Here is a 27,021-nt window from a genome sequence, read left to right as displayed (position 1 = left end):
ACACTTTATGCTGCTTCTAAGCTTCATCACATGAAACATGAGGCTCCCATATCTGTTGCCCTGATTTCAAAAGGCAGTGATATGGGGTGAGCTGACAGGCAAATAAAAATAAATAATCTATTTGAGTGGGTGGCAGATGTCTGAAGCTTATTTAGTCCGTCTCTGTGTCTAATTGTGGACTCATTGCAAATACAGACCTCTTTGCCTCCACCCAGTCTCTTTGGAGAGTCCTGAAAGTGTTTGCAGCGCAAAGGTAGGATTCTTTATCATAATTAGAAGAATTCACTTTTGTTTGTTAATAGTTTGAAGACTTTCTTTTTCCATATTGCATGCCTTTTATGTGGGATCACAGCTGGTTTTTCTTTATTCCCTCAACAGGAAGTTTACATTATTTCTTTTTAACACTTAAATTTGACTAGTTTTTTGGATTGGAAGTAAGAACAGCACAACACAAAAGCATAACAGCCAGGAACTTTACATTATTTCATCCAGATTATGTCGCTATTAATATATTTGAAATAGCAGCTGATCCACATTTATAGCCAGTGCACATCTCCTATATATTATATATAAGTACAGTTACACTGTAGCTTAACTGGCTCATTTATAGTCACATAGTCACATTTATTTTAAGATGGTTACATGATTGAATATAAGACATAAACGGGTCATAAGACAAACTGTGTGTGGGTTTGTTTGTTTTTGATGTGATGCAATCAACGTTTAATTTGTTGACTTGCTTGTGACAGCGTGTTGATTAGACTCTAATCAGGCCAATACAGGCAGGAAGTCATCGTTTCGCACCTCTGGGATATATAATCCCTCCACCGGCTGCAGCTCGCAGGTGGAGCTCAGACTCATGCCATTGTTCCACACAAACAGCATTCTCCACTTTTCAGCATCATGTTCTGGGCCACATACCAGCAATACCTCGGCTGAGTGAATGGCTGACAGCTGTCAGTGAGACTTCCAGCGTTTTCACTGCTCGTTCTGCGCTTCTGCGCCGAAGTTTGTCATTCAGGATTGTGCTTTACTGTGGAGTGTTCAGGAATATAGAGTGTGTTGTCGTTGAGTGTGTATATGTGCGTGTAAGTGTGTGAGACAGAGGAACAGACAGGGGAGTTGGACAGGTTGAGTGATTTTAAGCACAGATTCTTCTTCATCCGGAGCCAGGACAGAGGACAGAGACCCAGCAGCGGAGCAATGGCAGAGGACTTCCCAGAGCTGAGAGAGGTGGAGGCTAAGGTCGGCAGGAAGACCCCAGAGAGTCTCTTGGCCTGGATGAGGGACGCTGCAGACTGCGGAGACGGCTGGAGGCCTGATGTCGGCGGAGACAGCGTTTCTGCGCTCAGCTTCTCTGACAAGATCAGCAGCTTAAAACAAGAGATGGTAAACAATTTTGTTGTCTCTTCAGCTTTCCATTTCGCCTGTCGTGTGTCTCTTTTGCTCACTTAGAAGTCAACAAAATTGTATCCTATTGACTCAGTCAGAGTTTGTGTTTGAGTGTGAATTCGTGCATCTGTCCACAGTTTGAAACTTTATTTTATCAATCACACCTCTGCTCACTGACAACAGCGAAATAGGGTGAGCCCCTTCACCCGCTGACTGTAACTCCTAATGACAGGAACCTGCACCTCCACCACACCTCCGTTCACGCTACAGGCTCCGGCTGGATTCCTCTGCTCATTGCTCATCATCTTTGCTCCACCTTCATTCCTCTAATGTCTTTCTTCCCTGCATTGTAGTTAAATGAGCGGACACACAGGGTTGGAGCTGGAGGCAATGTTCATTCAATGGGACTGCAAATCCAAAAGAGCCCCGTGGAGGAGCTGCAAAAAGGGCCCGACCTTCTTAGTTAAAGCCCGAAAAGTGCATATTGTGCACACACGCTCCAGTCACTTCACTTCACCGTATTCCTGCATGAATTAATCATTTCCCCATGCCATCCACGCAGAGGTGGCTTCATTCCGCAGATGTGAGGATTCTACGACAGCTGGTGGCCGTGCACGAGGGCATTGAGGCGATGCGTTGGCTGATGGAGGAGCGGGGAGCCTTGCTTAGTCGAGGCAGTAGCTTGACGGGTAGTTTGAGCAGCCTGGTCACTGTGGAGGAGCAGGGGCCACCGGGGCCCCCCTGCAGGTGAGGGATGTTAGTTTGTCAAGTGTGTAGGAGTCTGTTCTCATTTAACAGCTGCACTTATGTTAAGTTATACAAAGTAACACTATATACAAACATTAAAATATTAACCATTAAATCCATTACAGACTTAATCAAAGCAATTGTTTCTCTGTGTTTTGAACAACATAAATGTAAACTTTCAAGATGTATGTGTAATTTCCAAAGAATATCACAAAAATATGTGTAAGAAAACGAGCAGCCCTCTCATACTCTTGAACATCTTTTTAAAAATGTTTACAAAGTAAATTATTCCATATTTTAGAGGAAGTTTATATACATTTATATGTCCTGTATTTTGCTAGGTTTTCATGTTGTTGTATGCTTATAACAATCAGTGATCTTTTCAAGTGAGAGACCAAAATTTTTCTAAGATGTAAATTTGTAAATTGCCACTGAATTTTTTTCTGTTTGTGGTTATGAATTTGAAACAAAACCCCTGAAAAACGTTTAGCTAAATCATGCTGGCTGTAGTAGGCTCAGTATTTTGAGTGTTACTCCCACAGGGAAAGCTTGAGTCCCGCCTGCCCTCACACTGATGATGGCGATTCATCCCACGAGAGCTACTTTGACATGCTGAGCACTCAGTCAACTGAAGCGAGACCCTCCAGTCCTTCTAGCTGCAGAGACAGAGCTTCCACACGTGGCGCACAGGGTCTGGCTTTGTCTAACCCTGCAAATGGTTTGGTTCATGCCAATTTACAAAAGTCACAACCAGAGGACATGGGCACAGGTCCGTTGGAAGACATCAAAGCTGGTACCATCAAAAGGGCTTTGCTCAGATCGAGCAGACCAAGAAAAAAGGTGGATGCTTGTAGTTTTATCAACATGGATGAGTCAGAGCAGAGACACAGAGAGCGCAGTCTGCCTCAGGACAGTTTCCAAGACTCTCAAGATAAGATGCTGGGGGATGAGGACAGTGCGCCTAGCAGCGAGACGTTTTTGTTGGGGTATGATGCTCAGTGGTGTTGGGTGGAGTCCCAGGATGATGTGACATTTTTATGATCTTCTGTAAGCACAAGTGAAGCTGTTACACCTCAAAAGTTACTCTAGCTGGCAGTAATGCAGTGAGATTAAAAATGCACTTTGATTCATAGTGACAGTTAAGTATTAAAATAAGAGCGATGTCTCTATGTCAGGGAATTTTTTTTTACCCTGTATGATTATGGTTTTTTATTATCAGTGTGTATTTCATGATTTCAAAACAACATTATAAAATAAGTAATTAAATTAATTAAGTAATAGTTTTTCTATACAGATATGATAGAAACCTCCATTCATGGGTGAACATGTTCTATACACTAGAAATTAGATTTTTCTATACAACAAATCTATCACATTGACGACAAACATTCTCCTTTTATTGTACGTGTAATGCAATTATTGATCAGGCCAGTACAATAGTTAAATATTTCATACGCTTATTTTCTCATATAAGTCCAGTCTTGACGCACTTCACATTTGAGCTTTGTGGTTACTAAGAAACAAGAAGATATAGTGAGGGCTTCAAAAGTGCAGCTGCCCTGCTTCAACTGTTATGCAACAATGAGCTTAATAATAAACAAGATGTAAATTATCTTCATTGATGCTTTTGTTTTTCAACCCAATCAGGTGAAATGAATGAATGAATGTGTGTGTATTAATGGGTGTATGCAGGAGAAAAATTTTTATGCCCTAACATTTTGCACATTTGTGATTGTGACACCAGTCCACAGGTGAACATGAAGAATAACAGATAACACTTACAAATAACACTTTTAAAATCAAAAACCTTGCTAAATTATATGCTTCAATATCTCCACTAATGAAACAAATATTTCAGTGGCTTTATGAAGAATGTTCAGGTTACAAAATGTATTTAAAAACTGTCACTCCATGGTTACAAACCCTCCCAATGTACACTGAAGTGCCTAAAATACACATAATTAATCAATTATATACTACAAATGAAGAAGATGACTGAACATTGATGTCATTGTGACTATTTCCACAACAAAGCAGAGGGACTCCGCTGTCTTGTCTTCCTCTGTCTGATGATTTGGCATGCTGTAAACAAACACGTTTCCACTATTAGCATGCTGCCAATGATCATTCACTTCACAGCTAATCAAGCTGATGTGGGCCTAATAACTAAGCTGATCATATATTGTCTTATCTAACATTACCTTTATTCTTTAAAAAAATAAAAATAAAAATAAAAAATAATAATAAACAAGACCTGAGGTGAGAGAGGGCAGACATTGATCTCAGTTTTGGCCTCTCTCGGTTGATATGACAGACTTCCTGTGCAGTGTTAGAATAAAAAGTCCTGTGGAGACATTGTCATGAAGTTGGTAACCAATGAGCTCTTAAAGCTCTGGTGTGATAGCTGGTGATCGGGCAAAGCAAATATAAACTTAAAGATTTACGTCGATGATCAAAGTTTTTAAAATGAAAGAATGAGAGAAAGACTTATTCATGGGGACTGACTAGTTGGTTCAGCGACCTTTTAATGTGTTGCACTCGTCCCTGCTTTCCACTGGAATATTATCGTTATACTTGAGGAATAAATATTGCAGGGTCTTTATCTGAAATCCCTTTAGAGTATTAAGCTTTGCGTCATTCACACAAAGTTGTTGTCTACGGAACTGTGGAACTGTGGATTTTCACGGAAAGAAAATTTCGTTTCGGTGATATTGACAGATTCCGACAGACCCCAAAGGCAGCACCGACGTCTGTGCATGCGTCACGCTGTCTCCATCCGAATCCGGAAGTGCCGATTTCCCTTCAGACACAGGTTATTGTGACATTAGAACCGCTTCTAATGGCGTGACGGTGTAATGGTCCGGCCAGCCAGAAAGGAAACATGCCACTTTGTTTTGTTCGCGGTCTCCTCTTCGTCGTCCTGACGGCTGTGACTTCAGGAGACGGTGTGTATTTCCCACAGAAAGGGTCGAGTCCGGGCGAGCAGGTGTTAGCATGAGTTGCCATCGTCTAATGGAGGCAGCCTGAGCTCTTCGCTCAGGTTTACTAATGGTTTATACGTTGACAGCTCGCTCACAAGTTGACGCCATGAATGTTTGAAGTGTTTCTCAGTCAACCAAACTGCCCGCTTGCCCTTTAACTTACACTCAGCTGACCGACATTCGGGAAAGTTGAGTGTTTTCGAATTATTCGTTAGAGTAACAACTTCTCTGCTGTTCAGCTCTCTCAGCTTTTCTCCATCTCATGTATAACGTGTGTTCCTTCACTGTACTCTTAAAAAAAACAAAGCAGCATTTTTTTTTTTTTTCAAAATAGAATAATGCCAAACATTTTCTGTTTGATTTTATTCAGCTTATCAATTCTTAAGAACTGCATGCATCATTTTGGAAACGACAATAAACTGAACCCATGAGAAGTCATCACCTTGCTCTGTGGGGAGTTCATATCCAATGACCATTCAGCTCATGCAGATGCTAACTGTCAGACATGTATTTGAGCAGATTAATTAAGAGGAGTCGTCATGTAATTTGAATCAATATATATGCATTATCGTGATTATAAAAATCCCATTCTCTAAAGATGGACAGGTGACGTTTGTGTCAGAGCTCTCATCCAAACCAGCTGAGAAGTTGTCAAAGTATGGCTGGTATGGCAATGTGAGGCTGCAGAGGTTCCACGTGCCAGAGGAGACTGCCATCGCTCGCTGGCTCTTCTCCGTCACCAAGGGCCACAACTTCAACTGTGGACAGCACAATGTCACCATGTAAGGGACAGGATCCTTTAGAGTGAAATCCACTCCGCTGCTTTTTTAAATCTTTATTCGTAGCTGTGATGATGTACATTCTGTACAATTGTGTCTTCTCTCTCTCTTTCTCTCTTTCATAGCCATATTCGATGGGGTGCCCCTCCAGTTATAAACCCAACAGGTTCCTTATTTCCCAATTCAACACTGTGGGCCCCCAGCCTTTCTCTGGTCCTACCAGTAACGTCACACAGCTCCACAACCTTTAACCTCTCCAACCCTGCTCCTGGTGACTGGTACATCGCTGCCCACCTGCCTGAAGATGATGGGCGCATAGAGCAGAAGGTGTGGTGAGCTGTTTCCAATTTGTACTTGTCTGTCTTACGTTTTTGTTATTTCAAGGTCTGACATTAAAATGGTTACAATGTTTTAAACAACTCTTACGAAGATGTGTTTGTGGCTTGGTTGCATTAGCTTTTTACTTAACTTTGACTGTATGTGTGTCCGTCATTTTTATGTCAGACAGGTATTTATTTTGTGTTCAAAGGGTAAAATAACGTGTCAGCATTCTGTGTTTGCGTTACTTGCCTATTTCCACTTCAAGCCAACCTGTTCCACAAGAGCAGGATTGAGTACATTCTTGTGCTCTGAATGACTTTTTTTGGACTCTTTCCATGTCGCAGCTGGTCACGCTGTCCTATTTAAAAACTGCTCGCTGTGACAGACAGTTTCTATTTACATGCTATTTGTCTGCAAAGTTCTTCAGCTTGACGTTCACTTGTAAAACATTGCACTTACATTTATGAAAAGGCTAAAAAAAATCTGTTCAATAGTTTGAAGAGAACTTTGGAGCAGTTCATGAATATACACTCAATATTTTTCTCTCTCTTTGTCTGTCAGGGGTTTCCCTCCTGCTCATATTTCTTCCAACCTCAGATGTCAATCAGGAGAGCGGTGGACACCCCCATTTTATTGCAGGGAAGAGTCTTCCAACAGACTGCCACCCTTAATCAACCTGCTCGCCTTAAGTAAGAAGTGTCCGTGCATGCATGTGTAATTTTCAATTTGGTTCATTTGTGTGTACTGTACAAACAGTTATAACAGTCATATACAGCAGGTGCAGCTAAAGTATTTGTGCTTGTCTTAGGTTGTATGTTCCAGAGTTTTCCTCTTCTCTCTCCATCTCTGTGGGTAACTGCTCATCACGAGAGGGAGCAGACTTTGGAAACTGCTCACTGGTCCTCAGGCTCGGCTCCTCCTCTCTGCAACATGGCCCAGTAACAGTAAACTGCTCAGGGATCAGTTGTTCAGCAGAGGTTTCTAACCCGCCCTGGCACACCTGGCTACGAGTTGTTGTTGAGAGCAGCCAAGTCAACCGAACTGTGACCTTTAGCATTGTCTCAAATTACACAGGTGACCATAGAAACATAAATCTTAAACTTCACACATTGTAAACAATGCTTTTAATTAATTTTCTTCTGTTGTCATTTGTGTGTGTTCACTTTAGTGGGCTGTAAGCCACAAAGTGTAGGCCTTAAAGCAGATGACATCAACAAACTTTGTGGCAACAGCAGCTACACAAACTCAACATCAGATGGCAACAGCTCATTGGGCACAGACATAGTGGCCTTTAATGAGTCTGCGTCACTGCTAACGCCACTGTTGGCATCTGCGTGTGTGTGGAGTATCCCTGTCCTCTACGAGGAAGTGGATGTTTTGTCTCTCCGATTCACCCCTGTGAATGGGCCAAATGTCAGCGTTACACACACACACCCCACACTGCTCACCTACCCTCTGCACACACTAGCCACTGGTGGGACACTAAACCTGCAGCTCACACTCAACACTGTGAGTACCGTGGAATCACACACAGGCACGTATGCACACAGTATTTTACAGAAATACTTTTGTCAAGGATTAGTGTGTTTTTGAGTTGTTTTGCATGTTTTTGCCTGTGTTTGCATAGACTAATGTAACCCTTGGGAACAGCAGTAGTGTGGTGGCTTGTCTCTCTCAATGGGCTCCAGTCCTCAAGCTCAACCACTCTCAGCCCTGTCAAACAGGTAACACACATATTTGCAAATACAGATCCATATTCAAATTTAGGATTGTATCCTGTTATCACCTGTAAAAAAACTGTACCTCCATTAATCTGACAGCGCTATGATGATGTCTGCAGGTTTGTTTGGAGGATATGGTGTTCAGGTCAATGCCAGTGCTCCGAAGGCTCTGCTCAGGCTGCCATTTCCTCAGTCAACAACATGGTACCTCACCCTGCAGCTCACATGCAACAGGTAACACAATTACATTCATGTTGTATTTTTATATTTCCAAATGGAATCTCTTTCATGTTAACATCCTAGGCTATGTATATTGTTGTCAATTCACATATTGGCTGTTTCAAATTAATATTATAATTTAGTATAATATTAATAGTATTAGTATAAAGTTTTTTTCTCCCTAAATTTGAGTTGTTCTGTCAGAACACGACTCATATTATCTGGGTCTGATAAAAGTCCAATGGAAACACCGGTTTGTTTGTTTTGTTGTTTTGTTTTGTTTTGTTTTTGCAGCAGTGACTGTGTTAATACATCAGTGGTGAATGTGGTCCCGGAGGTGTTTGTCAGTGCCTGTGTAGAGGACTGTGGGACATATGGTGAATGTAGACTACTGAGATCCTACAGCTACCTGTACAGCGCCTGTGTCTGCAAGGCTGGTACGACTCATAGGCGCACGTTCTTATTATTTGTCATGCATTAATTTAGGATCACTGTATAATTATGATGTGTGTTGTGCGTGTGTGTAGGCTGGAGTGGTTGGGGCTGCACTGATCCTTCGACCGCTCAGTCGTACAGTCGCCAATTGATAGCAACTCTGTTGCTCACTGTCAGTAACCTGTTCTTCCTGCCTGCCCTTGTGGTGGCCATCAAGCGGTTGTACTTCACTGAGGCATCCGTCTACCTCTTCACAATGTTTTTCTCCACGGTAACAAATTTATGCTACATTTTCACATTGCAGGAATGTTTCTGTCAAAAATGATTCCAGTTTCTGGTGTGTCTTAATCCTCTTGTGACCTATAATCTTCTGTAAGAGGGAAAATTCAGGAAAACATTTTATTGATTTCAATTTCATCATTGTTACTTTTACTTATTATGCTTCACAATGCTTATTTTTTCCCTTTTGTATTCCTAGTTCTACCATGCATGTGACCAGCCAGGTATAGCCGTTCTGTGTATAATGGACTATGATACCCTGCAGTACTGTGACTTTCTGGGCTCTATCTGTTCCATCTGGGTCACCATCCTGTGCATGGCTCGCATCAGACACGTATTCAAATATGTAAGACGCTGACAGTTGACAATTTTCTTTATCATCACATCATCTACCTAATCATTATAATTAAGTATTACTTGAAGAGCTGTGATTAATTCATGCTGTGTTTTTCTTACAACTATATGTTTGCAGACTCTGTTTATGCTCGGGGCTCTTCTGATTGCCATGTCAATGCAACTGGATCGCAAAGGCCTGTGGAACTTGCTGGGCCCCATCCTCTGTGCAGTTCTGATCATGATTACTACATGGGTAAGATACTTCTGTGCAACTTGGTGGCAAAACCCTCTTGCTTTCTATGGAGATAAATAGTACATCTAGCCAATCACGCAGCACAAAGGCAATATTAAAACTATCATGTAGATTCAATAGTCTTGGTTCCTTTCTGTTGACAGGTGTACCGAGGGGTGAATCGGCGTCATTGTTACCCGCCTTCTTGGCGACGCTGGGCCTTCTATCTGATCCCTGGGGCAGTTTGTGCTCTGATCGGGGTATGCTTGTACATATTTGCTGAAACAGAGGACAACTACTACTACATACACTCGCTGTGGCACGTCCTGGTGGCCAGCTGTGTGGTGTTTCTGCTGCCGCCGAAGGAGAAGGGCAGGGAGAAGTTGGGTTGGAGCAGGGGCTGGAAGTGGAGCTGGAGCTGGAGACCCCGGGTTTGTGGATACACTCTCTGTGAGAGTGGCAAGGATGAACTATACACTGTCACATAGCGGGATAAAACAAGGTGGAAGGAAGCAAAGAGACTGGATATTGATTGTTAGGCAGCTGTGTAATCACTGCACACGCAATTTGTTGACAACATTGTATAGCGTCTACCTACCAGCTTTTTCAAGGAATTCAAACCCTACTTCTTGATCCATTTTCTTTTAATCTTCATATTAGTTCCTTCACATGGAGTATAAGTATTTAAAGGAAGCCATTTATCACCAGCTGTCTACCCCATTTTAATGCCTTCCCCTCATGTCAACATCAGCCAGTTTGTTTTCCTCTGTTTTCTTTACATCTGATTCTCAGCCACTGATCACCTGCGTGTCTGTGCACCGAGCGCCATGTTCAGGTGCAGGAGTTTTTGATAGATGGTGCTTCTTGATGCCTGCAAACAAGTCCAGGTCTTAAAATACTTAACATTGCAGGATGTTGTGGTCAAAAACCTTAAAGCAGCATTCATTCTCAAGCACTTTGATTAGTAAACTAAACCCACTATTATCTCTATAGATGGCCTGTGTATGTATGAATGGGCACCTGATGTCAAATGACTGCGGCCTCTGCCTCCTATTTGTACTGTATGAGAATGTGTTTCCTCTCTTGCATACTTTCCTTACTTACTTTGATCCAAGTTATGTTTATGTTTTATGTTTATGTGATGATTTTCTCCTTTGTGATTTTGCACATGCTCAAGTTGAATGTTTAAATGTTGGACAGACATGCATGTGTAGCCTTTAATTATTTTGTTTAAGGGTGTACGTAATTTTAATTTGTTGATTATTTATTTATTTAAGGACGATGATGAAGAAGCATTCTACCACCAAAGCATACTGTAACTGTCATACCACGTAAGGATTAGGAAATGTAATGATCTGTGTAAAACATGATTTTATTTCCATGTACTGAACAATTACTTTTCACTCAATCAAAAACCTAAAGATATAAAGAAAAACATTATTTAGCCCAACAAAAATAAATTTTGTATAAATAAAGATGCTTAAGGATTTTTCCTTTTCATTAGTCGAGTCTCACTGTTTTATTTTTCTTCCTTCCTTCTTCAGGCACACACACTCATGCACCAAAGAGTGGATTGGGAATAAAGGGAAGCAGATTATTATAATCCTCAGAAATGTTCAGAGTCCCTGTCTTAAAATACACATTTCTGTGTGTTTGTCTATGTGTATCTCCATTAGTAAATGTAATGATTCTACAAAGCTGTCAGAGGAGTGCAGCAGATCACATCATCACCATTACACATAACTGTCCAATACTTTGGTGTGGCTAGGCTAAAGGATGTGTAAAGTATTTAAAATATAGATGTCAGAGCATCAGAGGAGGGAGATTTTTTGTCCTTACATGTGGAAAATAGAAACCTTCCAGTTAACCACCTTACAAATATTTCAAACGTGTAATAATCAACTCTAAGTGAAGATAACCCTGATGACCATGCAGCCAATAGAGGGAGCCAGACCAGCAGAACTACTGCAGCTTCCACGGCACCCTCAGCGGGAAGATCAGAGGGATGTACAACAATAAAAGCTACCAGCTGAGGAAGAAAGACGTAGAAAGAAGACCTTGTAAGTTTGAACTGTGGCAGAAAATAATGGTATTATAATTAATTTTTCAGTAGTTAAAACAGCATTTTGCCTAAAATCTGTAGCAGCTTGTGCTACAGTCAATATACATATCCAGTATATGTAAAACAAACCATGTGACTATAATGAAGAGCAAACATACAAATGAAAAGAAGAATGTGAAGAAAGGAGAAGACAGAAAATAGAGAACTAGAAAACTTTTGAAAAGCCTGATTATATGTCCGCGCGCAGTTTTCCATGGCATGCTGAAGATGGCGCACACACACACACACACACACACACACACACACACACACACACACACACACACATACAACACTGAATGCTGTCTAGGTATTTTATTGGGATGAAAACATGCTTGAGCAAAATTAACAGCAACAACAATCACAATGAGAAGCTCCATGCTGAGTTAACTTTCTGACAAAACAGTTATTTTACATTTCTATTCTCTCCACACCGCCACTTTAACTACGACTGCCTGTAAGAGGCAGACAGACTCTACATAAAAGCTACTGAGGGAGGAGGAAAGACTTGGTACTAGGAGTGAATGTTAAAAACAATTAGGCAGCTTTTTCAGACTTTGATAGGTAGGGTGTACAGTAGATGCAGCGTGAATATGGAGCAGTAACGGCTGTAACATTAGCACTTAAAGCTCCTCTGTCTGCTGTCCACTGCTGGTGTTCTGGGAACAATATGTGAAGCTGCTGAGGTTTGCATTAACCTGTGCTCAGACAGGAAGCTCTATGTTGAAATCCTAACCATGCTGCAGCAGTGAGGATGCCCAGGCTTTCACACAGTTTGAAACAATAAGCAGAGAAAACTATGGGATGGTTGCTGTGATGACCAAGACAATGGAGAGAGAGGGTATTGTCTGATACTTTTTTTTTTTTTTTTTCTGGCCCCGGCATCAGACTTGGGAACCACCTGCAGAGTTGGTACCTGCCGCTTGCCCGGCCCCCTTGGCACGCCCGTCTTCCTCAGTCGCCTGGGTGATGGCCTGAGCGGGGGAGGGGCTAGAGTGTCGCTGGCGCCTCATGAAAGGGAACACACTGAGAAGAAAGGCAGGGATAAAGACAAATTGTAATGGTAGAGAATAAATGAGTGGGATTTGATGAAGATGAGGAATAATGTGATAGCATATCTGAACTCTCACCTTTTTTTGGTTTCCTGGGGGACAATCGCTTTGGCCAGCATGTTCTTGTATAGGTCAGACTTAAGATATCGTGGATAGGAGTCCTAAACACGCACATATCAAACATAAACACATAGACTGACTTTACAAAGCCATAGCACCATCCGCTCAGGTAAAATATATGGAAATTTCTGCTATGACAAGTCACTCCATTTAAACTAAATATCATACATCATAGACACAAAGATCAGACCTTTTTCATGAGGAAGTAAATGTGCATTTGTGCATCATCCATAACAAAACGATGTGGCCGTTTGATCCCCTCCAGAGTCTTATCCATTGTCTTACTGTCAATGTTGACCCAGCGGGCAGCCCCAGGAGCCAGGAAGTTTCTGAATCACAGGCAAAAGAATGACTGTCATGCGACCATGTAAATCAGCAAGTATCTGCATGTACGTCTGTCAGTAATCTTACTTGTAGACCTCTTCCACTTTTTCGATGATCTTTGAACTTTCTCCGTGTCTAATCTCCTCACAGGCCTGCCAGAAACATAGGTTCTCCGCTGAAAGCAGAAAGACAGACGGGGAGATGTTGGTATGGATGGATGAAGGAGAATAAAACAACAATGATGCAGGGAAAAAAATGAAACACAAAGCTTTTTATAGAATGGGGCCTCTGTGGAAAACGTTAGCCCTTGGCAATATTTCTTGCAGAGCAGCATGTCTGAAATCTAGTTTACTTTGCTTCTCTCTGCCCTCCCAACCTAATCTTTCCATCCTCACAGAAATGAATCTTGTTTTCCATCCACCTCCACCTTTCCACTCACCTCAGTTCTCACCACTGGGACTGGAAAATGTCATTAGAGAAGACAATGAAATGCTGAATGCTAATAAGAGTGAGAATCAATTAAAGGTTAATATGAATAACAAATGCACATATTTTTTTATCCTTCCACATTTGAATAATTATTCATTATGCAGTACTCCATTGCCAATTTATACCACAGTGGGATGAGAAGAAAGATGGGATGTTCCGTGTCTGATATTCCTTTCAAAGTCATCTGTATCCTATCATTTCTGATGTGATAATCATCAGGATTCAGGGCTCATGCTCACACACAGAAGAAGAAGAAAATGCTGTGGAATAGAATACCAGATGTGGTATTCCTCACCACTAAACTCTTTCTCCAGGTAGGTCATGAACTCCCGCCTCCCTATGGAGTCATTGAGAAGTTCCATGAAGCTGAAGCTCCAACGCTCCACTCGAAGACGCGTCGGGGTGGGCACTCTGCTCGTAGAAACACAGAAACAATGGGAAAAAAAAACATTTGTCATAAAAACTGATTTTTTTTTTTTTTTTTTTTACTTAAACATTAACGGAAAGCTGAAAACAGATTATCCAAAGTGTCTAGACTTGGGACTGTAGTTTATATTTATCAGGGTTAGTGTTAGGGTTTGTGTGCGTCTGTGTGTGTTCCCTCACATGTCTGTGTTCATTGTCCAGTGTGCGGTGTCATCAGAGATCCAGGGGTTACTGGGGAGACAGCCTTGCATAATGGGATCGTGGTTCTGGTACTGCTCACTGTATTTCACAAAACTGCAGACCCACACACAAATGCAGAGGCATCCACACACGCAGAAACGCACAAACACACAGTATTATTGTATTAGTGTAGCAGATCATAAGACTTAATGGCCACTAATTCCAACTTGCCTCAGGAAGCATCCATTAGTGGCTCTTACAGTGGGGGTAGTCAGCTTTATGAGCATGTGTGTATGCGTGCAAGTGTGTGCTGGAGACATAGTTCAAGTCAGGCAACGTCACATCCATTAGTCTTTATGTGTGTCTATATGTGTGTGTGTGTGTGTGTGTGTGTGTATCTGCATGTGTGTATTCATCAAACCAACACAAACCCTTCTAAGCAGATGGATGACTTTACACGGTTTCTTCCAAGGGCCCTTCTGCAGATCTCAATCTGGAAACAAGGAAGCCAAATGCACACACAGAGTGAGCTTTAATATAGACTTGAAAGTTACAACTTTAAAGGGTTGTCATATGAATCATGCATGATGTTTACCTCTCTTTTGTAGTAGTCGCTTTTCTAAATCTTTAAAGAGAAACAGAGAGTCATGTCGTCAGGTCACACGCTGACGGCTTCACACATTCATGTCATATCAGTAGAAGAAGGCAGCTTCTCTGTATCTGTTTGTCTACTCTTACAAATAAGATACAGTGCATCTTTTATGGACACTTACTTTGGAATAATTCCAACAGGAAGAAGAAAGAGGAAGAGCAATCAAACAAGATTAAAAGAGATAGGACAGTAGATGTGTTATCACATTTAGTATTTCAGGGGGGAATATAAAGAAAGTAAAGAAATATGATGATGTCACTGACCACCACAACTTGTGAGCTGAAGTTATTTGGCCTCTGTAGAGACATTTCCAATGCATTATGTGCCCCAGGCTGAAAACAACAATATGCATAAGTGTAATATGTTTGCCATTGGGTCTGTATGTGTATGCGTATGCGCATGAGAGAGAGAGTATGTGAGTGATGTCTGTGAGTGAGCACTTATCCTTCCGTGAGCTTTCCGCTCCACTACATCTCACTTTTATTCCCAGGTTTGTCTTTCTTTCTCCACATGCCTTTGTCCCTAATTCATAAAGGCAAGAAAAGATGGAGTCCCTCCTCCAAAGCCTTGTCCTTTGCTTCACCCTCTTCTCAGTCGCTCATTACCTTCACACTTCCTATCATCCCCTTCTTCCTTGTCTCCTGTCCCCTCATCCACCCACACAGACACACACACACACACATTTCCCCTTCTCTCCTTCCGTGTCTGTTTAAGGATCAAATGGCCAGCCGCTGTGGTATTTAGATAACAGATATAGAAATTCTTTCTCTCTCTCTGCCTTTCTTGTTCTCTCTCTCTTTCTCTCCCTCTTCTCTCTCTGTTGTCAGCTGAGGCTTTCACCAGATGGGTTGAATATTTCATGGATGAGGCCAAAGGGAGTGTAGGGGAACATTCATGGGACTTCTGTCTGTTTTATATTCTCTGATACAATCTTTAGTTGTATAGTGCCATACAACTCATGTTTTATTATATGTGTACAGTTATAGTAGATTATGGAGTGTGTCATAGAGAATAAAGAAAAGCACAGATGGATCTGTGTATTATAACAGTAATGTATTACACTATAGGGTAGAGTTGAAAAGAGTAAAGTATTTTACAGTAGAGCAGAATAGTGCAGTAAACATACCGGAGGTCTGTTGATGAGCCAGTAAGCCTGCTCCTGACACTCTAGGACAATGCGGTCTGCCTTCCGCCTCTGTTTGGATGCTCTAAACATAAATCACACATTAAGTGTGTGTGTGTGTGTGTGTGTGTGGTGTGTGGCGCAGAGTGGAAGGGTAACGTCTGAATGTACCTGAGTTGCTCTCTTGCTTGCATCACCACAAAGTCCCAGGTGTGGTTGATCCTCTTGTGCAACAAACTGTACCTCTCCTAAAAAGGAAGATGAAAATGACACAGGCCTCTTACCACACACTTACTGCTGAATTTCACAATAAACAACGTATATTCAGTTAGTCCTTTACAGACTCTCTCACACCCACACACACTTTCCTCACCTTTTCATATTCCATGAGCTCTCCTTGTTTCCTTATGTTCTTCTTAGCCAAATAGATTGCTGATGGGATATAAGAAGTAAAATGAAAGCATCAACAAAGAAATGGACACAGAGGTTTAGAGATTAGTGTCCAGACCTACATCATCTGTTTCTGCTTTAAACATGTAAATACTTATCAGGACTCCTATTACGTCAGGTTTTCCCTTTAAAAGTAGAGCTTTGCATCATTGTTTTTCCTTTTTGTGTATATTGTCCATTAGTACGGTTATTTTCCCTCATAAACACATATGCAACATATCAAGAGGTTGTTTATTTCTAATACCTCCCCTCCTTAGTTTATTTTGGTCTTACCATAGTCCAGTTCTGAGGCAGGCCATCTGGTACTAGTCCAGAAGTAAGGAGTCTGAGAAAAACAAGTGGCATTTTTTGATGCTGTAGTATGTGGTAAAAAAGTGGTAGCAGAGGATGGCAGATGGAGGTGGGGATTAGGAAATGGGCTAATGGAGAGAGGGACAAATGGAGGTAGACGGTGGTGAAGAGAAGGTGATAGTTTTGCCATAGGCAGATTGGGAGGGTGGGTTATTACAAGAATACAGAAAGAACAGGAAAATCATCTGACCTGGAAGCGATAGGGTGACTCATCAGCTCGCAACACAAGAGATCTTGGCTCTTTGAGAGGGTAAATGTATCCGTATCGCACAAGCATGCCACCGAGGTGCAGAGCCTCTGTTGAAAACCACAGAAGAAGAAATTCCAAGTCAGCCACTCTTTCTGTCTTGGTGTGTTTAGGAGTCATCAGTTTTCTGTCAAGTTTACATTCTTTTCGAGGTATAAATCTTTTCACAACCATCAATGTTTGTGAGAAATGACAAATGATATGAGGTTACAAAATATAATAAATATATTCCCCTGGTTTTTGTTTTTCTACATGTGTCATGTTTGATGGCACATGACAGAGCCATGAGGAATAAAATGCTGTTGGTTTCATTTATCGCACATTTCCTATCACATCCTAGCATGCTGTCAGCAGGCTCTCAAATGAAGGCTTTGTCCCGGTGATAAAATGCATCATCAATCTTCAGCCTGGTCTCATTTGTTAAAAGCCCTACTTTTGTGAGTGACAGCTACCAAAAAAATCTTTGCATTACATTTTAATCAGCTTTCTCTTTTGCTGACTAACTACTTTTTCCTCTTGGTGAAAGCCTCCACAGGGACATTAATCAAATCCAGATCATCAGGTGAGTTAATCAAAATGGGATCCTTTGAGGTTCACACCATTTGTGTTTACTGGAAACAGCAACCACCACAATACTCTCACACACACACACATACACACAACATTCACATCACTATCACACCAGCTTGAGAGAAAACACCATATCCTGGCAACACATTAGCAACGACACACAACAAGCCAGACGGACTTAACCAAAGAATCATAGCTGATCTGTCAAAATTCACTATCACACACGGCATCCAGCAGTTAGTATACATACTTACCTTCCTCACAAATGCTGTATTTCTGGATCAACCAGTCAATGATATCACGGCCTGCAGACAAAGATCCACATAGAGGAGATCAGAAATTGGGGCAAACTTTCTTCTTCCCTGCAAAGCAGAGTGTTTCTCCAAAATTCACTGCTGCATTATGCATGACTGCTGGGACAAGCTGCTACGTCCATGTCTTCACATGCACACACACATGCTAATGCACCCTGACATGAAGAGACACACACAAACACAAGTACACACCTGTCATGGCATGAGGAATGACAGTGATGAGGAGCCTCTGATTTCTCATCTTCATGCCCATGTCAGGGTCCTGCATGGCCACAATCACTTTCTCCATCTGTCAAGGCAACACACACACGCGCGCGCGAGCGCGCGCATTAAGGTGAATGAATAAACACAGTAGATACAAGCAGTCAAAAAGACTCACATAACTCTTAAAATCAAACAGACATCAATTTTCCACCATCCAAAAACTTGTTTTATGCTGGTGCGCGTTTGAATGTGTTGTGCGTTTCAATAATCATACAGGATTATACATACTCTGCCAGGCCACATGTTGGAAAATGACACAAAGATGCAGATCCATGTGGAGTTACCTTTCGAAAGCATGTCATCTGCTCCCGGTGCCACCCTCCTTTAGCCAGGGTGTTGATGGTCATCTTGCCGGCGGCTCGGATCACTCGACGGGGCGGTAAAGTGCTAAAACCGAAGTGCTGCCGGGAGCGCGCAGCAGAGAGTGCACAGCTGTTTGCCGTTTTTTCTTTCCACCGGGAGGTCCGGGCGCGTTCCCGTGAAGATTAGAGAGGATTACGGTGTGTTTGTGTACACAGGCGAAAACATAATTTTAGATGATTTTTCATATATAAGACAACTGAATGAACTGATGTAAATCTAGGAAGTATAATTAAATGTTACAAAACCAAATATAATAAGTGAAAAAAAGTCGGTTATCGCCACCCAGCACCTCTAAACCAGCTACATGTTCAGCATTCCTCAAATAAATTATTCATCTATTCACTAACAGGTTTTATGTGAAAAGGAGATGGTTTAAATAAAGAAAATACACCACGATTATTTTCTTATTATTTAATTATGTGTCTGATCAAATAAATGTAATTGCTTCATCAAAAATCGCGACTTTTATGTTCTGACATTTTATTCTTTATTAGAAAACTAAAACATCTCTTATTTATTATTTCACGTTAGTGATTTTATGCTGATTCCATCCTATGTAAAGAGTTTGATCACTTAAAGTTTTGAGCACAGAAGTGACAGCTAACACTGTGGCAGTCTTTGTTGACATTTGTTCGCCACCACATGCCCCGACTCCAGTGAAAAGGCAACAACAGGACTTTGGTCCCATGCAGGCTTCCGTAGACGAAGGAAGTTGTTCCGCTGCTGTTGTGAGACAGCTCGCTCGTCTCATCGTCGGCTAATTTATTCAGTAAATATAGAGATTTTTACGGAGGTAAGGTTCCAGTTGAATAAGCATTTATTTTGACGAGGCTTCTAGGGATAAAAATAAGTCGCTCGACACAAGCTTGGGAGTAAAAAGCATCTCTTAGCTAACGTTGCTAACAGTAGCTGTAGCAGCAGGATGGAGGGGACCGACTCGTACGTAGCTTCTAGTGAACAATGTTGAGTTATAGCTGTGCTCCTACAGTTTGTTACAGTGTTATATACTAATGTGATTGCAAAACATCAGTTAACAATTACTCATCTTCTGGCTGTACCATCATATCGCTGTTTTTCCTTTTTTTATACAACGTACGCTGAGGATCAGCATTATTCTGTATCTAGATGTATATCGTTCAGTTTTTCTCGTATAAGAACAAATATTGGTAGGATTTCCTAAATTAAGTCATGTTGGATAATCTGAATGTTAAAAGGAAAATAGTCTCACAGCTGTTTTATCACCCACTTAAAAACAAATCACTCTCGAGCCTGCAATAAACCGTGAAACTTGCAAATTTTGTATGGTCTCTTCCAGGAGGTCATGGGTGACATCCGTCAGTCGCTGCTGCCTCGGGATGTGCTGAGTGCGGCCAAAGAGCTGTTGTATCACCTGGATATCTATATCTGTAACCTGGTGCAGTCCGGGAGGCAGCCTCCTCAGGTCGACTCCAAAACCCTGGAGCTGGTTGAGGAGTTCATTCTTCATGCACCCAAGGACAGAAACACCCCTGGCAGGGTGAGAAATGAACGTGTGTGTGTGCACAACTGCCAGGTAATACACAAATGCGAGAGACAGTAAATTGTTCCTGTTATGCCTCTTTCCTACAGAGGATGAGCGCTCTCCAGGAGCTCCAGCTGTTGGAGATCATGTGCAGCTGTTTTCAGGAGCAGAGCCGTGACACTGTGCGTCAACTGATGTTCTCTGCCCTCTTCAGTCTCCAAGGAAACCAGGCCGATGAAAGCCGCATGGCACTGCTTGGCAAGTTGGTCTCCATGGCAATCGCTGTGGGCAGGATCCCAATCCTGGAATGTGCTGCTACCTGGTTACAGGTGCGAATCTCAACACTCCCTCATATTTTAATAGAAATCTGTATCTTCTATGTGCTTTGGTTATATGCATACTAATTGTCAATGCAATGAACTTACTGTTCTGCAGAGAACCCACTGTGTGTACTGCGTACGACTGGCGCAGGTGTTGGTGGATGATTATTGCAGTATGGTCCCAGGCTCAGTACCCACCCTGCAGAACATCCACAGTGCAAGCCCTCGTTTCTGCTGCCAATTCATCACCGCTGTCACCACACTCTATGACCTCACCTCAGGTACTTTGGTGGGATAAGACAGAACTGCAAAAAAAAAAAAAAAAACAGACTGGAATATTCATAAAATGGGGTTTGACATCTGCAAAATCTTTAATGTGGGCAGAAACAGTATATATACTAAGTTGTAATTTTTTGTATATTTTGTCATTTTAACTTGTACCTGTGTGTGTGTGTGTGTATAGAGGAGCTCACCCCTCCACTAGAACTCCTCCAGATGATTGTGTCGTGGATCCAAGATGACCCTCGCCTGGTCCTAATTACCTTCCTGAATACACCCCTCTCTGGCAGCCAGCCAATCAGCTCACTTGATGTCACACCTTTAGGGGGGTTGATGCGTTGGTGTGTCAAAGCCCCACTGGCCTACAGGAGAGACAAGAAGCAGGTGTTGACCAATGGCAGCACTGAGAATGAGCCAGACACAGGGCCTCTGTTCTCTGCACTTCATCTAAGTGTTTTACAGGTATGTGTGTTTTCATAAACACATTTATTTACAGTATGAACTGTGTGCATATTTTCATTCTATTGCTATTATCTATCTCCTGCAACATTTAGGTCTTTATGCTCCTGCCAAATATACTCAATGAGAAGGGGCTTTTCGGTCGCCTGGCACTGCTACAGATGGAGTCCTTGGCCGCACTGACCTCTGATCTTTCCAGACTATTGGACCAGGCTGACAAACATACACACACATCATCCACGGACACACATGCATTGTCTCAGCTGACTCTGGACCGACTGGCACAGGCCCTACAGGTGGCCATGGCTAATGGAGCCTTGCTCTGCTCGAGAGGTAAGAGTTTGGAAAATAAGTATTTCAGAGGTAGCAGGTCAGACAGTAACAGAGAGGTAGACAGAGAGTTTACTTTTGTACTGTGGAACGAGTAAATGAGTTACTTTGAAAGGACCCCACCCACCAGGAAATTGCTGCTTCGTGTTCCTCCCCAGTCCATCTTTACTATATTATCAATGGAAAGAGGAAATGCTCAGAGCCTACCTACCATAAGTATTTCATTTATGTGGTAAGCTATCATAAAACCACATGAACACTGGAGACTGTAGACTCTGGAAGTGTCAATATGGAAGGGTTTCTCAGGTCATACATGTCCTGGTTTACAGATGAACTTCATTTGAGGCTGAACCTTTGAAGCTACACTTCTCACACCATATTTTAACTTCATGAATAAGATGTATGTGAAAGCCTAGCAAAGTCAAATTTTTTTAAGATTGTGAAATTTTCCCATTTTTATTTGTATTGAAGTATAAAGGAATATGGGTCAGGCACAGTACTTTCTATCTGCAACATCTCTGCATTTGATGTTTTAGACCAGGAAAGGGCAACACGTGTAGGGTCACAGATTCCAGTCTTAAGTGATGGTTAATAAGTAAACGATTCAGTGGTTAGATATTTATAATATTTGTTATTTCATCATGCTGTGGCGTTTGACTACTCATTACATGTCATATTGCCTGTACAGAGGACCTGAGAGCCATCTGTTCCCGCCTCCCTCATAACAAGTAAGAGTCAAGTGTTGACTTCCTTTAGTAAATCTTTTACAATTCTTTCTTTCTTTTTTAGAACTACACACAAAAATAATTATTACCCTCTCGTTAAGAGTGAATCCTTGCTTGAGGAATTACTTAAATCCAATCTCAACCATCATTTCTTCATGTTTGCTCCTTTTGTGTTTTTGTATCCCCAGTTTGCTCCAGTTGGTGTTGTCAGGCCCAGTAATGTACTACAACAACATCCACACTCCCCCACTGGCGTTCAGCCCACATGCAGCTCATTCTCCCATCGCCTCACACCCCACACACCCTGCACACACACCACACACACCACACACACCTCTCACCAACCACCCCTCCTCGCACCCTCAGTACCCCGGGCAGCCTTTCATGACAGGGATGCCATTTCCCTTCCGACCCAGTCACTAAAAGAATAAATGTCGATATGGTTTGTAGATGTGAAATGTGTGTGCATGTGTGCACGTGTGCGCTTGTTGGGTAATGGGTGTTTTTGTCTGTTGACAGGCACGAGTTGCTATTTGTATTTTCATGTTGTGCGTTTGTGAGGCTAACATGTTTGTCCAATAAATATTTTTTTACTTCCCTCTTGGTGTTGTTCTTTATCCAACCACTTGTTGTCACTGTATTAAAAGCCTGAGAAGGGGCCATATTTCAGTGCCTCATTTGATTTTTTTTTCAAATTACCAAATGGCATGAGAGCATAATTATTGCATGAGCCGACATATGTTTTATGTTAATTACGCTAAAATGTTCTATTCCTTTTTTTTCTGTTGAACAAGCTCTAAAACATTTTTCCCGGGGACAAACGTATTAGCATACATGGGAAAAAAAATAAGAATTTCACAGAGAGGAAAAATCTACTTCTTTGTGCATTTCAATGTAACTCGTGAATGCAATGAAACATAGCCAGAGGTTCATGTTAGCAAATATCTTAAGGTTCAACATCTTCCTCAAACTTAACACCTTATGTAACCAAAGATGTCAAGAGTCATTGGGAGCCAGTGTAGGGTGTATATCTGAGGTTATGTTTTGAGACAGATAGTGTATCATTCATCTGCAGCAGGGCGAAAAAGTGAAGGCTGTTCAACCCTCTGCAAGACCTCAACTGCCCTCATCCACGATGAGCATTGCATCATCCATCCATCCAGTGGTCACTGTGAAGTGACTGCACAGTCTTGTAAGCATTTTTACACAACAAGGTTACACAAGGTTTAGGACAAGTTTGAGCTGGACATTTATAGGAGAAGTTGGGTTTTGAGGATCCTAATCAACATGCATTTTATCCTCCCTTCTTTACTTCATCCCTCTTAGTTGGCATCACATTATTTTTATGCAGGTGTGCTGAGGGGGAAGTAAACATACTGAGAGCTCCTTTTGTGTTAGTCTACTCACCACTGACAAATAACAGCTACTACTTCCTTTTCCATTTTAATGTAATAAAATGTTCATATTTTTTCTACAGTGAAGTACACATCATTTCCTCAATACATACTGGAAAAACTTGACCAACCAGATGTAGAAGCTACATTCCAGCTGCCACATTGTATTGTTTCCCGAGTGCATTGGTTATGGTCGGTTGAAGGTTCCTGTATTCATGCTAATGTGAGACTTTATGGCCTGTAGTCTTCCTCCTGCAGGGGTCATGGGTGGGGGAGTGATAAGGATATCTTTTCTGGACAAGCGATGCATTGCTGTTGGGCTGGGGGAGGGTGACCGTAGATAATATGCAAGTGAAGAAGTAAAGATCAAAGACAAAGCAAAGATAATATTTGTTTTGTTTCTATTAATGAAATGTGCTTTTGGGCCGTTTAAGTTTCCAGTTTCTGGGAACCATTTTGAATATTCATTAAATCTATTGAAAATTATGTGCTCAAAGCGTGTTTTTTCTGTCAACCTTCCTCTGTGAGTTATGATCTTACGTTGATCATGTGTAGAAAGTTCACAATACTTCATCTAGCCTCTTACTGCACCTTTCAAACAATTGCCTACTTATTCAAGTAAATTTATTCAACCCTGGTTGGAAAAATGGTGCACCGGTGTACCATAACACCAAATATGCTGAGCTGCTGTCTGTGCAAATTTTTTGTAGTTTGAAGCAAAAGGCACATTTTTCTCAGATTTGTGTGGGTGGTTCCTTCTCACAGGTGTGCATTGTGGTTGAGTGGGACTGTCTGTGTCAGCAGCTGCAGAGTCGTGGTTTCTGTTATAAGAGAAAACCACCCAAGGCCAAACATAAAATTTGATTCACCTCAGAACTCCACGCTAAACATAAACCAGATGAGTGAACCTTAATTGTGATTTGCTTGGAATAATTTCAGACATTAGCTCATTAATGGCTACTCTGCTAAGTCACAAAGAAATTTTGAAATTCAGGCGTGCAACTTTCAATCTCATGTTCGAAAGAAGTGGAAGGCAGGAATAAAGAAAGTAATGAAACCTCTGTTCACAACCTTTTTCACTCCATATTGTATTTTTGTAATGACTTATCTTTTGCCAGGTGTTCTGTGGTTTATAGTTGATCATGCTTCCTTAACCAAGCAACTGGTAATTTGAAAGAATAATCAAGGTCATCAGGCTTTCAAACAAATCTCTTTCACCTGACTTTTGGTAATCATGTAATTGACAGAATACTGAAGTAAATATATGTATATTACAACATAAGGTATCATTAACAGGCTTACTTTACTTTTTACTTTAGATCCTGCAAAACAAGTGTTTATCCATAAGAGCCTGTAAGTCCAGCTGTGGTTACTGAGAGACCACCATCATTTGCTTTTCTCAAAGTGAGAATCACTATAACTGAGTTTACATTCTGCGAAGTCTGCTCTCATAATCCTCCTCACCACAGAAACAAACACACCCGAGTGTTAAAACAGTTTTTAGACAGAGGTGATCTTAAGAAACGGATTTATTTCTGTGAAAAGAATAGACTGAACATCCTCCCTGATAAACAGTTAGACTTCCTTGTGTCTGTGAATTTTTTTGTGGTTATTAATGAGTGTGTGAGAAGGAACCACATTACACAGTGAGCAGCAACATTAATACTGACAATCTCAAAAATAACATACTGATGTCTCGGAAGTTCATAGTTATCATGTTAATCAGTTCATTTTAACACGTTGTCATGCAGACATTGAATTAACCCAGTTGGGTTGATTGAGTAGAGATTTGTGGACATGTTATTAGTTTTGTGGGTATTTGGTCATAAATCAATTTTTTACAAATGGGAAAGTTTAACCCTGAAGCTACCTAATGAAAAGTCCTTGGATCATTAAAGCTGTTAAAAACTGGGAGATATTGAACGTTGGTTTCATCTCAGTTTAACTAAACTAACTTATGTAAAGTATCTGATTTTATTTATTCAAATACGACAATTAATTTGACCGAAAGAGCAGAACTTGGGTGTTAAATTAGGTGTTTCTTAATCATTTTGGCACATTGGATTAGGTATCTCTGGGTACTGGACATGTCTTAAAAAAATAGCCCAACATTTCCAGTAAAACTTCAGAACCACCTCCTCCTTGCTTTATTAGTTTTCTCTGAGAAAACATTTTCTCCACTGCTTTCTCACAGTTGGAGCATTGTTACAGTGACATGAATGCAGCTACAGATACTGTGGAAATCTGTGGGCTTGCTGTGCCGCTCACCTCCAACCTATTTGCAGAATGAACAATTCCAAACCTAACGGTTCAGGTCAGTGCTAGGGCATCATTACATTATGCTGCAAGACGGGTCTGGAAATAGCTAGAACGTATCAGAGTGTCAAGTCGTGATCACACAGATAAAAGAATCCAGTGAAACTCATTCTGACTATAGTCTCAATAGCAACTTCACATTCTTGGCCTGCAGTTGCATGAAGCTGTAACAACGACTGGATGAAAAAAATGTCGTTGAACTTTTAGAACTGTAAATCCTCAACAGTGAGACTGTTGTTTTCAGGAGAAGAAACAATAAATTCCCATCATGTCCAGTGTTTTGCTCAGCAGGACAGTAAGTTTGTAAATTTAATCTTGGGTACCGATGCATTCTTAAGAAACTGTAGATTTAAAGGTGTTGTATTTGGCTATTTAAAATTTCAAGAGCAGCTGAAAAATACTCTATATTTTTCAAAGCAGCTACAAACATGATACAAATTGTAGGAAAATTATACCGTGGGAAAATTATTAAAACCTGAGCTCAGACCACCAAATGACTGGTTTGTAGAAAATGCATGTTTTCAGCTTGGAAGTAGGTATAAACATATCATTATGATGCCCAAAGAGCAATTATAGGGACACTTACATAACCTTTCCATGGCTGTTTTCACTCAATAATCAATAATTAGGAGTGATGGTAAATAAACCAGATTGCAAAACCTAGCATGAGAAAATAAAAGTAGGCTCCTGTTCACAAAGATTTAGAAATAATTTACCACCGGTGGCGACTGTTTTGCCCCTGCCCACTACTAATGCCCAATCATAGATGTTTTGGTTCATAGCCTCTGTCTCAGAGTTTGTGAAACTTGTCTTCTAAGTTTGAATTGTATAATTCTGTACCATATGACGTCTGTGTATATGGACTGACTTTAGTGGTACGTTTAGCAAGGAAAAGGAGCAGGAATAGTCCCAGGCAACTTAACTGGGGGGGTAAAAAAAAAAAAAAAAAAACCCCAAACAAAATTGTGTCGGACTTAGTCAGCATACTGTTGACCAAACTAAATGGGCCCCACACTTCCCTTCCAACCCAAGAGCTGATATTTTCACAGGTGCTGCATAAAGTAAATGTTATTTTGTGGCTTGCTCTGGATTAGGGTTTGGGTCTAAAAGTTAACAGTCCTGGGCACACTGGTATTGTTTGTTCTCATTTCAAGGTGAACAGCAGATGAGAGGTGCCAGTCTGTCTGTGATACAAAAAGAGGTCATTCAAGGCAAGCCATTGCAGAGTC

General features: G+C 41.3%; 4 protein-coding genes across 4 annotated transcripts; 3 read left to right on the top strand and 1 right to left on the bottom strand.

The window, feature by feature from the left end:
• Window positions 1–216: 216 nt before the first annotated feature.
• Window positions 217–3,726, top strand: LOC115058220 (leucine rich adaptor protein 1-like). The gene is made up of 4 exons (XM_029525531.1): window positions 217–253; window positions 1,174–1,389; window positions 1,955–2,139; window positions 2,682–3,726. The coding sequence occupies exons 2-4, from the start codon at window positions 1,204–1,206 to the stop codon at window positions 3,178–3,180; spliced, it is 870 nt and encodes a 289-aa protein (XP_029381391.1). The 5' UTR covers window positions 217–253; window positions 1,174–1,203; the 3' UTR covers window positions 3,181–3,726.
• A 1,200-nt stretch (window positions 3,727–4,926) lies between these two features.
• On the top strand, window positions 4,927–10,945 carry pgap6 (post-glycosylphosphatidylinositol attachment to proteins 6). Its single transcript, XM_029525044.1, has 13 exons — window positions 4,927–5,084; window positions 5,719–5,902; window positions 6,025–6,226; window positions 6,782–6,909; window positions 7,029–7,294; window positions 7,389–7,729; window positions 7,848–7,944; window positions 8,061–8,175; window positions 8,455–8,597; window positions 8,688–8,866; window positions 9,074–9,220; window positions 9,347–9,463; window positions 9,607–10,945. The coding sequence occupies exons 1-13, from the start codon at window positions 5,021–5,023 to the stop codon at window positions 9,928–9,930; spliced, it is 2,307 nt and encodes a 768-aa protein (XP_029380904.1). The 5' UTR covers window positions 4,927–5,020; the 3' UTR covers window positions 9,931–10,945.
• Window positions 10,946–12,352: 1,407 nt separating this feature from the next.
• rgs11 (regulator of G protein signaling 11) lies at window positions 12,353–18,522 on the bottom strand. The gene is made up of 17 exons (XM_029524539.1): window positions 18,390–18,522; window positions 18,034–18,130; window positions 17,782–17,832; window positions 16,901–17,007; window positions 16,633–16,684; window positions 16,283–16,341; window positions 16,081–16,157; window positions 15,913–15,994; window positions 15,050–15,118; window positions 14,730–14,753; window positions 14,566–14,627; window positions 14,135–14,248; window positions 13,824–13,939; window positions 13,127–13,214; window positions 12,906–13,044; window positions 12,674–12,756; window positions 12,353–12,569 (listed from the first exon to the last, which is right to left on the bottom strand). The coding sequence occupies exons 1-17, from the start codon at window positions 18,450–18,452 to the stop codon at window positions 12,428–12,430; spliced, it is 1,425 nt and encodes a 474-aa protein (XP_029380399.1). The 5' UTR covers window positions 18,453–18,522; the 3' UTR covers window positions 12,353–12,427.
• Window positions 18,523–19,147: 625 nt separating this feature from the next.
• ints15 (integrator complex subunit 15) lies at window positions 19,148–22,680 on the top strand. The gene is made up of 8 exons (XM_029525290.1): window positions 19,148–19,261; window positions 19,784–19,984; window positions 20,077–20,298; window positions 20,405–20,570; window positions 20,753–21,030; window positions 21,123–21,360; window positions 22,046–22,085; window positions 22,271–22,680. The coding sequence occupies exons 2-8, from the start codon at window positions 19,790–19,792 to the stop codon at window positions 22,503–22,505; spliced, it is 1,374 nt and encodes a 457-aa protein (XP_029381150.1). The 5' UTR covers window positions 19,148–19,261; window positions 19,784–19,789; the 3' UTR covers window positions 22,506–22,680.
• Window positions 22,681–27,021: the final 4,341 nt, after the last annotated feature.

This window comes from Echeneis naucrates, chromosome 17 (genome assembly GCF_900963305.1).
Source record: "Echeneis naucrates chromosome 17, fEcheNa1.1, whole genome shotgun sequence".
Lineage (NCBI taxonomy): Eukaryota > Metazoa > Chordata > Actinopteri > Carangiformes > Echeneidae > Echeneis > Echeneis naucrates.
This window is presented reverse-complemented; position numbering and strand designations above follow the sequence as displayed.